The sequence below is a fragment of the Pectinophora gossypiella genome, chromosome 1, assembly GCF_024362695.1.
Source record: "Pectinophora gossypiella chromosome 1, ilPecGoss1.1, whole genome shotgun sequence".
NCBI lineage: Eukaryota > Metazoa > Arthropoda > Insecta > Lepidoptera > Gelechiidae > Pectinophora > Pectinophora gossypiella.
Genome location: NC_065404.1, coordinates 9,192,114 through 9,203,458, shown reverse-complemented (window position 1 = coordinate 9,203,458; position 11,345 = coordinate 9,192,114). Strand labels below are relative to the sequence as shown.

The following is an 11,345-nucleotide window of genomic DNA, read 5'->3' as shown; positions in this document are numbered from 1 at the left end:
GGGTTTCATTTTGACAGTTCAATTGGTAGATCGTTTCCAAATGTCTCCAATTCAGCAGAAAAGTCTTCTGCTTTAATTTGGTTAAGCATATACTGGTCTTATTCCTTTATGTCGAGATTCGGAGAGCGTGTATAACTTGAAGAAGTTTTCTTTAAGTTTAATCTTTACTGTTGTAAGCTCTTCTAAGGACACGCCTTTTATCTGTGTTAGTTTAGTGATGTCGGTCGCTACAGTACAAAGCTGTTTGCTCATCCCGTAACGAGAGGCGCTTCTTCATTAGCTTATCCATAGTCTTTAAACTAGATTAAGACGAAAAATAGAAAAAAGCATTGCATTAAAATTGTAATAAATAAAATGGTACCTACTTACCAATTTTGCAATAAATTAAAAAAAAAGATATGACTTCTACTTATAACAATAAGCCTTATTTAGTATACATAAGTTACCTTTCATTTAAAGTAATTTACGTGTGAAATACTTATCAAAAGTCATATCCAGTGTCGGTAAATCCTGAAGAGTCCTACAATAGGTCGGCTCTAGGAAGATTTGGCCCTTTATGATGCCGTCTGTAATACGTATTTAACGATATATTGATAAAGATTTGTTTTTCCCCGAACATAAATAACGAGATATTCATTCTGTATGTGACTCAGACAGATCCCTTATCGCAATATGGACGGCGATTTTGTTCGGGTCCACATTGGGTCCACACCACACTCCCCACGCCGAAAAATGTTGCACTAACTAGTTTTTAATACAAACACCTTGCAAAATCAAGGGAATGTACTTAATTTGGAGTTTTATACAGGTTTCACTTCTACTTTGTCTTCACAAGAAAAACATTTCAAATTCGACAACGAAAAAGGCGGTATTAAAAAACTCAACTCCTATAAGTGTACGGCGGCGCGGGGTTTTTGACGGGAATGTGAACGATATGGTGGCTTTCTTTATTAAAAATAATCTAAATAATTAATATGAAGTGGAGTATTGTAGTTAATGATCGCATTAAATTAGTCAGAAAACATTCGCGATAGTGTAAACAAAGTGTACCTATTATCCCTTCGTGCATGAAGAGTAGAAGCCGCTTCATAACTCAAAAGTTAGTTTGAGTTAATTAGTTTGGGGTTCGAAGTAGGTACGAGTCTGCTCCGAGAGTGGGGGCATTGTATTAATCATCATCAAGAAAAAAAAATACATAAAACATGGCTGTATGGGCATAGTTCCAGCAACCAAACAAACAAAAAAACATAAAACGCAAACAAAAAACGTTTAAAAAACGCAAAACATAATTCCAGAAAATAAAATATACAAATCTTAAATAAAACTCAGAATAATTAATAAATCGTGGGACTCCACGACGGCACCCTTTAATTTACCCTCACTGCTCATCTATTTCAAATGGAAATCTCGGTTTTTGCTAAATATTAAATCGTATGAATCAAATCGACAAATTCATATTCATCGATCTTTTTTCAAATTAAGTCGATGTTTTGTATACATCCCTTGAAGAGAGTTGTCTTATTGTCTAAAAAAAACATTTCTGTCATCTCTGTCAGTCACGTCAGTTGTCGTAAGTAAATTGATTTTATTTTTCTAGATTTCTACGTAAAATTCAAAGTTTAAAGTAAATTATAAGTGCTAATACATCCGTTCTCAATGCCCTACATTTTGATCAGAGGTAACCTCGCATCATATGGGCATAAAAACCCTTGGCGTGTTTTGGTATCCGGCTTGAAAGGTACATAGTTTATTGACATTCATTTGCGTTCTATTTGGAAATGTATTATCAGATAAGATTTACATTGCACAGCTTTCATTAGTGTACGTGGATTATTACGTGATTAGTATTTAAAACCGATTGTGCATTGTTTGCTTTTCTTTTCATGTAGCTGGCGATATAGAGCAGCTAAAACGCTTCGCATGTGGTGGATACTGCGACGATTCCACTATTGTCTACTTACAGCATCCTTGTGTTATCCTCAGTGCATTAGAGGTAAGATATTTTTCGCCCACTAACATATACAAGTGAAGCTAATTTAATAACAATGTTATGACTATGACTCAGCCAAGCTAATCTAAATCAATAATTCACAGGTATTGGGTTACAAAGTCGTAGCTTCCAGTTCAACTGCTGTTAAACAGGACTACAATGAATACATGTGGACTATGAGAAAGGAATTCTCTGAGCCGGAGCCATCTATCATTGTTGAGCAGGATAATTACACAAATTTTAACAAAGAGGCTATGCACTTGGGCAACTATCAGACTCCTGCGAAAGACGACGAAGTTTAAGATTGTGAAGTATTTTTATTTTATTTTTTTATTTGATACAAACCTTTATTATGGAATCTAAAGGTGGTCAGGGTGTGCTCACAAGCAACTTGCCCCCCGTCCCAATAACTGAGGACAGTGTCTATTATATAGCAATCAAGGGCTCTTTACATGCTAATGACTGTTCCGTCTTCGGTTTAGGACAAGAAGAAATAAGAGCATTGTGTAAGAAATTCCCTGGGTCAGGAACCAGTGTTGTTAATGGAATTACCATTAAGTCAAATGTGTTAGATGCCATTAATGCATTGGCCCAACTTGGCTATAAGCTTGTTTCAAGCACTGGGGAAACAGAAATCACTTGGACCCTTGTACGCGAGATATAAACACATTTCAGCACACACAATATAATGTTTTGATGTTTATTTATATGTGTTTATTATAAATGTAAGAGATGGATCACCAATGTGGCTGTAACTGTGCACATAGCGCAAACAAATCAGTATGTCAAACTTTATCAGAGATGGATTGGGAGAGGGGCTTGTGGAATGCAGGTAAATATAATCTATATTAACCACTTTGTATTTTCAAATTCATGCTAATTGCGATTGGTGCAACCATACGCAAGTGTTTTAGAGTGTATATAAATTTACATCTTTCATCTAAATAAGAACACCAACTACAATACTTTCTTACATAGAATATAAATCTAAAATTCTATTTTTTATTGCAGCTTTCAATGGTGAGATTGACAGAGTTGAGCATTTAATTAACAAAGCAAGGAACCCGAAAGAAGCAGTGAATGCACCTGATAATAGTGGATACACAGCACTGCACTATGCGGCACGTAAAGGACATGTGGATGTTTGCAAGATGCTTCTTATGAATGGAGCAGATGTCAACGCTAATACAAAGAGTGGAAAAGCTACACCGTTACATAAAGCAGCAGCTGCAGGTACATACAAATAAAACTGCTTTATTTTCCTTTACTTCTAAAATACCTCTTACCAATTTCTCTATATGGACATGCCCATTGGTACAAATGTAATAGGTAGTCTTGACTTCTATAGTATAAACATACAACATAATATAATACAGCCTATATATGTCCCACTGCTGGACACAGGCATCCCCTCAATCAACCGGAGGGGGTATGGAGCATACTCCAACATGGTTGGTGCAGGTGTTTTACGGCTAATAGCTGGGATCAATAGCTTAATGTGCCCTGAGAACCATGGAGTCATCTCACTTATTCGGAAAATCATGTGATTCAAGCCTGCAATGTCTTAACCAAAGGACAGTCTCACAAAGTATTTTTGACAATGTCCCTATCGAGAATTGAACCCAGACCTCCCAATGCTCTAAACACTAAACCACAGAGGGTGTATAGTATAGTAGTGATAATACAGCAACAAATAAATTCTAGGGAAGGTAGCAGCAGTCAAAATTTTGATCCAGGCTGGTGCAGACATTAAAATGCAGGATGTGGATGGTGAGACTGCCCTCCACAAAGCCGCTGCCAATAAGAACATGGAAGTATTTCAACTCTTGTTGGAAATTTGCCCTCACCTCGCCCAAGTTGAGGATTCCAAAGGGGAAACAGCAGTTTGTCCATCTGCTAGGATATGAAAAATTGCCATTTTATTTATTTATAGTTAGAAGTAGTGGTTTTTTTTATAATTTTATCTCAATCAACAATTTATTTGCTATGTTTACGAATTGATATCTATGCAATTCGGATTTGTGTTATAGGTGTAAACTAAAAATTTTATTTATATTTACTAATGTTATTTTTATTGTTAATTTGTTTCCAAGCATTCCTTTGCTTTTAATAAGCTTTTATTCATTTATTTTAGTTTTAGAAAATGTTAAGTAATATATTGGTGCCTATTGGGGCACACACAAACTTAACCTAATTTTAGTTATACAGCTCTTAAACTAGTGCCGTCCTTTACTTACAACAAGTGCAAGAAAAAGATAGAGCTAGTTTTAGTCCTGTCCAGTTAAGTCGCTGGTTGCCCGAATCGGCACCAGTATACGTTAGAAAATGTAAGTTTTACAACACATTTTATCATTGTGAAAATTCGTAGATGTAAAACTATCTCTCAAGTAAATGTCATGTCATCACTGACAAAAAAGTATTTTAAGGATTTTATTAACATACACAGTATTTTACTCACCCTGTATTTGTAGACAAGTGTATACCTAATATAATAACTGTTCATATCATCTTATATAGGTTTGACTACATAGTTCCTTGCATTTACAATAGTTACACTGGAATATGAACCTTCAAGTTGTTTATAAATAAGTATTTATTGTGTGCACTGCTGTGTGAACTTTACATATTGATTTTTTCTTAAGAATGAGGAAGTGATTAAATGTTATTTTATGTTGTGCTATATGTGTGGATAGGTAAAATACATGTTAGAATATATATGAAGTTTGTTTACTTTTTAGTAGAAAGTGAGAACAAAACTTTTTATTAAATATTAATCACATTATAGAAATTATATAAATTCTACTATTGAAGTTTTCACTATTGCATTGTTCGTCTATACAGCTGAACTTTTTCTAGATATTGCAAAGTATATCATGATGTTAACATGATTTATTATTATACATTGTTGTAGGGGTATTTAGATACCACTATAATTTTTTACTAAACAAAACATTATTTCAATACATTGTGGTCAGGTCTATAGATAGTCTGTCATAGGTTTTGTAATCAAAAAATATTTTATATTTTTCACTGTACACCTTTGTACTATTTATGTATCATTTACTAATAAAATATTTGATAACAGAATACTTATTTCACTTACTGCATTATAATAATATAAAGTAAAATGCAAGCCTGGTTTATCAATTCTACAGATCACAAATTATATATAATCTTCGTCTTCCATCATTAGATATCTCTTTAAACTCTTTGGTAGTGGTAATGATTGTATATATCGAGACAGAATCATATTTCTGCCTATAAACCTAATTTTTATTCTACAGAGATCTGATAGACTGAGTGGTTGCTTTGAAACGTAGTGGAGCCAATTCATTGTTGTGCCTGGTTTAGGAATGGGGGAGTTGGGTTCGGGTATTGCTACATAGTGGCCGGCCTTGAGTAGCATGCTTGCTAGGTTACACGTGCTTCGGCGACTTGCGATAGACAAGTTGTCCAGCCCGCAAGAGTGGAGATCGCACGAGTTGACGTCGGCGCCGTAGCGAATCAGCAACATTGCTGCGGCATCACTGAAATAACAATCAACTTTGTAATGTCTGTATTTCCATGTCGCGTTGCAATGTTGCATGTTGACTGGCAAAGTCACAGCAATTAATTTTTATGATAATGTGTTTGTTTACGATTAGCGACATTAATATTTTTTGACTGGTTGATTGATTATTTCAAATGGCATTTCTGATTAAAGATTGACTACTGCAATCAGTCGCGTAATCCAAGTGATAATACTATTATCAAATAAACACCATACTTACATTATGAAGAGCAATGTTTCCAATTTTTTTTAAGCAACATCAGATAAATACAAACAGTAAAAAGTGTAAAAGTAACTCTAGTGTTATGTAGATACACCGCTAAAACCAGACAGATTATTCGAACTTACTTGTGTAGTAATAAGGCTCTGTTTAAAGCTGTATCTCCAGTCAACGCAGTAGAGTTCATGTCTATCCTATACTCTAGAAGGCAGATCAGCAATTCCTCAAATTCCTTAAAGTTGTATATAGTATATTCTGTACTCTCGGCAGCTATGTGTAATGCGTTTGCTCCTGTTATACTATTACAAGCGTTAACATTTGCACCTGCAAAAATGAATACGTGACGCTAGGATATTTTTCTTGGCAAATAATGATGATACATTGTTTTAAGTTTACGCTGTTATTATCATCATCCCGAACCCGTTATTATGTGCTTTAATTAAAACAATGATGATACCTCTAGGGTCTAAGTAGGATAAGGTGCAAAAGTCCAATCAGTTTCTTGCAAAGTAATAAATTAAATCGTTACACTTAAGACCTCCATGGTTACATGTCGTTTCTCTAATTGACCAAAAACACCTACAAAAATATACAGTGTTACTACAAAATAAAGACTAAATGATAAACTATGTTTAAAATATAATCTATATAGTATACGAAAGAAGTCCCGAAGGTCGCAGTGCTACTATCGCAGATTCTACATAGGATTATTATGACTTGTCAAGTTAGTTTCATTAAAATCCGCCGACTTCTCTCGTGGCGCGAAATACTATTTCAAACCTAGTTTATTTTTAGATTGTGTTTTGTGGTAACACTGATAAATTTTATAATTATGACAACTTCTTCGTCGTTCCCTCACTGCCGAGGATCGCGACCACCGGTTATGGTTTTCCACTCGGTACGGCTATATGCTGCGTGGACCGCCCTCTGTATGACAACTAATGGTTCATAATTCGCTGGGCTGTGACTGCACTTTTGCTCTTTGATTGTACTTACATGTCAGTCTGAAGCTTATTATCTATGATGAGAAGGGAGAAATTTAATCTTACCACATTCAAGCAATATACGTGCGATTGTAGGCTGCGACAACCTTGCTGCCACCAGCAGCGGCGTGTCACCATTGTCATTGTGTAAGTTTATCCCTCCACTGTTTTTAGCAAGTATTTTCACTATTTCCTCCTACAAATTGCATAACTATCAGATATTTGTAACTGTTTTATTTTACAGTAAGGTTAAAGATACCAGGGGGGTTACAATGGCCACATCGAAGCAATTCATCTAAGAAAGCAATATTGCTATTTGACATTTGTTTGCATTGCGCATTTTTGTATTCGCAAATGTCAAATGGCAATATTGCTTTCTTAGATGAATTGCTTCGATGTGGCCATTGTAACCCCCCAGAAACTAATAAAGAGGCTGCTGTTACGACAGAGCTCTACAATTAGGGTAGTTATCTCAATCGCTTCAATCGCGATTGGTGATTGCACCAATCATCGCTAGGGAGACAGCGACGAAGCATCTTCTCTCTCGCGCACTGTCATTGGTCGATACCACTCCTCTCCACTCTTCTTCGATTTGGTGGAAACTCCCACTTAGTGCTGACTACTAAATTAAAAAAAACCTTATAACCATCCATTTTCTACTCGCGTTTCTCAAGCTGGGTAAAATTATAAGTTATTAATAATAAAGTAATACCTTTGTGATCCCTAGTTTGGTTATAGGACATAACAGGCTGATGAAAGAAAGATGATCCGTGCATCGGAAGGCACGTTATAGGGCTTTGGCGGCACAATGGTGACCCTGACACCATGGTTGATGGTGTTGGTAATCCACCTCACAACCCACACGATCGAAGAAGAATACCTGTTTTTGTATGATGGCATTATGTAGGAGTTTGTGTGAATATGTAATTCGTGCGCCAGAGGTTAATAACACTTCTACAACCTCGGCGTACCGTTGCCATACTGCTTCGCACAATGGTGTGTAACCTGTGCCAAACATTTTTAATATTTTAATTAACAATTACAATAATCAATAAAAATACCTACAAGAAGGTTGTACTATTTTCTGACCTGGCCAAGTTGCAAATATTACTGTTTCGCTTCTTGCTCTAACGTATAACTCGCGCGAATTGAGACGCTTCGCATGTATGCATCTTCCTTGACATAGTGTTAATTTACACATTACATTTTCTACACATTGAAACGTTTGCAACTTGGCTAGCTACTAACTCAACTAGCATGGCTGGTACTACTATTATTATTATTATTTGAAAGTTGTGAGGGCCGGACCGAATGCAGCCCGCGAGGTCACTGCGACCTTGACAGATCTATTGTGACCTTAAATCCCTACATTTAAATATCCTCTAGACCGATCCGTTCGAATAGATCCAACGTCTTTTTGGGAGAAAGCTTTGTACTACTAACTAAAACAGCTATCAGAATAACTGATTAGATATATATATATTTGCGCACTTGGCTGCAGGTACTCTAATCTTATACAGCGTGTAGTTCTTCGGACCCGACAAGCTTATAATATTTTTGCTGTTTTTTTTTTTTACAAAAAAAATAGATTAGGTGCTTTTAACAATTTTATGTACCTTTTTAGCAGTTGTAGATATTTTTATTCGATAGAGACGGCTTTTTGCAGATAAAAGCATTTTATTTCATGTCCATAAGGCCTTTAAATCGCGAGATATGATTTTTATGAAGAAAATTTAAAATGGCCGCCATTTCTAGAATATTTCTAGAGATTTCACCCTACATATGGAGGTGTTTTGTCGATGAAATTACTCGTAGAATGCACCCTTAAACGTTGTCGGGTCCGAAAAACTACACACTGTAATATTGCCACAACAATTGTTATATCCTAAACAGAAGGTATGGTCTGCAAACGACAACCCTTATGTATGATGCAATCATACATATAAAATAATTGATAAAAAATATCCTTACCATGTATTTCTTCACCATTAACATTGGCTCCTGCTGAGATCAAATATTGGACCACATCCACGTGTCCCCTACCCGCGGCTAAGTATAATGCCGTACGTTCATTTGTGTCCCTCGCTTCTAAATTAGCCCCATTACTGACTAGAATTTTCACCTGGAACATAAAACAATGTTAGTAAATGGAGCAAACTTTCATAACACAAACAGTTATTATCATTGTACTTATTGGGGTTTTTTACTTTTAATAAAAATATTATATTATTATTAATTTATCATAAATAGCCTATATATTATATGTCCCATTGCTAAGCACAGGACTTCCCCCAATCAACCAGAGGGAGGTAAAATTCCATCAAATTCGTTATTTTCCATTTATGCAATTCTGATCAATAGAATAGAATTGAATAGAAATTATTTATAATAAAAAGGAAACAAACAAAAACAAGACAATATGTTCGTGCACTTACTATATGTGTAGTTAATTATGTGACATGATACCAAATTTTGACAAATTGTAAGTGTCACTAAATGTCAAATTTATTAGTCCAGTAGAGTTCTAAAGTGGAAACATAACATTGCTCATGACATAACTGTAAACATTATACTCACTCCCATAAAACTTACCAAGTCTATAAATCCCCTTGATGCAGCAAAATGTAATGGTGTCATTTTCTCATGTGTCTTATAATTTACATGACTACCAGCTAGTATTAACATTTTGACTATTTCCGTACAATTTCTTATAACTGCTACGTGTAAGGGTGTCAGACCATCGCCAGCTGTGATATCCACTTTACACCCTGCAAAGATAAAGACAAAACATGTTATGCAACAATCTCTAGTAACTTGTTAACATTTTATACATATAGTTAGGGAGATACTGGTAGTGTACTTATAAGAAAATACCACAAATATAACGGTTCCTCTATTCAGGTTAAAATAATATCAAAAACAGAGACAGATCACCTTAGGACACCTACTGCAGTAAGTAGATGCCTAGCTAGAGCTACCAATAATAGGTCAAAGTGATACTATTCAGGGCTGAAAATATAGATACCACTGGCATAAGGATTAAACACAGGACCTATGCTAAACAACAACAAAGAAGGTATTTCTTTTTTGGAATCAAACACAAAAACAACAGAAATGAGTCATGGGAGTCATGGGTAATTTTATCTAATTCTCTACGTAGATAGGTTGCCGGCCATCTAGAGACCCCCCTGATACAAAAACTGGATACTCTCCTGAAGTGACTATCATGAACAGGCTGCCAATTCTTCTCTTTTCTTATGTATCTTCTATTTTGTGTGTTTGCAATAAAGTGTTTGTTATGTTATATTTACCAGAATCCAACAACAGCTTGACAACCCCTGTGTGACCCTGCTCTGCAGCATAATGTAATGCAGTCCTCATGAAAGCATCTTGTTGATCAATTCCATTTGTTACTATTGAAGCTGCCGCTATGGCAGCCCCTGTATTCTCAAGAATAGCTGCGTACCATCTGGAATATAAAGCCATGTCAAATAATTATTTGCAAAGTGTTTTAACATAGTGACTTAATGTCATTTAACTGTACATACTTCAGCTGTAAACCCTTTGAATAAAAAATATTTTCAAACTCACTTGTACATAGAAGACCAGGTCTCATCCTCACTGGTGGTTGGTGCAACATTACCAATTTCTTCATCCCATTCTAAATCTGCTTGTGGAGAGGGAGTGAGAGATGGTGGACTTAAAGGAGACTTCAACCCTGGAACCCGGCCCTCATCACTACTGGAACCCTCACTATGTATGAACACAAAGTACCCTTGATTTTTATCTTTACTGTTTGCTGTTGTAGGCCCAAAATTCTCTCTCCCAACATGATAGTCCATAAAATTCCTATCACTAAGAGTCTTACACTTAACTACAGTCTCATCATTTGCTTCTTCGTGCACGATTTTTCGCTTGTGTGATTTTACATGGCGTTTTCTCTGTGGGGAGTGAGGTGCTATTTTGTGATTGTTACTGGATTTACTTGCATCTACCAATAGTTTCACTATGCCAATGTTACCCATATTAGCTGCTTCACCTAAACATGTTTTTCCATGACTAGTTGTCTTGTTTGGATTAGCACCTAAAACAAAAACAAAATAGTGTGTAAGGTCATGGTAGCATTCATCTCGATGTGATGTGAATTAATTGTTTACCTTGTGAAAGCAATTGCGATACCGCATCTTGGCCCTGTACTAATATAGCTCGATACAAGTTATCTTCAAGAGTTTTCTCCATAATGATTACACCTACTTACGCGCTAAATACTGCACAAAACCTAATTGAATTCCGATTTATTACTTATACGAAAATGAAATAAAAACAACAAAACGACGTCTTGTGTCTTGTTATTTCGAGTGACTCTAAGTTTATTATACATTTATTTTAGATTTTTATTCACTACATTTTTCAATTTAATTCATAATTCAATTCATTGATCAAATCCAAAATCCAAATCTATCAAACTTTTTTGACATTTGATTTGGCTGACTGACAGTGGTGTGCACGGTGCATTCTAAATAACAATCAATAAAAACATAACCCTCTTTGGGCTTTTTGGCGGGAGGCGGGAACGGGACAGTTGCTTTCTTCATTGAATAA

At 35.6% G+C, this 11,345-nt stretch overlaps 4 protein-coding genes across 4 annotated transcripts; 3 read left to right on the top strand and 1 right to left on the bottom strand.

The window, feature by feature from the left end:
• The first annotated feature begins 1,596 nt into the window (after positions 1-1,596).
• Positions 1,597-2,292, top strand: LOC126369087 (uncharacterized). The gene is made up of 3 exons (XM_050013383.1): positions 1,597-1,738; positions 1,890-1,993; positions 2,095-2,292. Exons 1-3 carry the CDS (start codon positions 1,657-1,659, stop codon positions 2,290-2,292), a joined length of 384 nt encoding a protein of 127 aa, XP_049869340.1. The 5' UTR covers positions 1,597-1,656.
• A 50-nt stretch (positions 2,293-2,342) lies between these two features.
• On the top strand, positions 2,343-2,654 carry LOC126369095 (uncharacterized). The gene has a single exon (XM_050013391.1). The coding sequence runs from the start codon at positions 2,343-2,345 to the stop codon at positions 2,652-2,654; it is 312 nt and encodes a 103-aa protein (XP_049869348.1).
• A 27-nt stretch (positions 2,655-2,681) lies between these two features.
• On the top strand, positions 2,682-5,077 carry LOC126369076 (ankyrin repeat domain-containing protein 39). The gene is made up of 3 exons (XM_050013371.1): positions 2,682-2,822; positions 3,002-3,223; positions 3,695-5,077. The coding sequence occupies exons 1-3, from the start codon at positions 2,723-2,725 to the stop codon at positions 3,895-3,897; spliced, it is 525 nt and encodes a 174-aa protein (XP_049869328.1). The 5' UTR covers positions 2,682-2,722; the 3' UTR covers positions 3,898-5,077.
• LOC126369067 (ankyrin-3) lies at positions 4,439-11,202 on the bottom strand. Its single transcript, XM_050013362.1, has 9 exons — positions 10,901-11,202; positions 10,335-10,827; positions 10,055-10,212; positions 9,336-9,511; positions 8,715-8,865; positions 7,624-7,748; positions 6,810-6,939; positions 5,889-6,084; positions 4,439-5,517 (listed from the first exon to the last, which is right to left on the bottom strand). Exons 1-9 carry the CDS (start codon positions 10,980-10,982, stop codon positions 5,154-5,156), a joined length of 1,875 nt encoding a protein of 624 aa, XP_049869319.1. The 5' UTR covers positions 10,983-11,202; the 3' UTR covers positions 4,439-5,153.
• Positions 11,203-11,345: the final 143 nt, after the last annotated feature.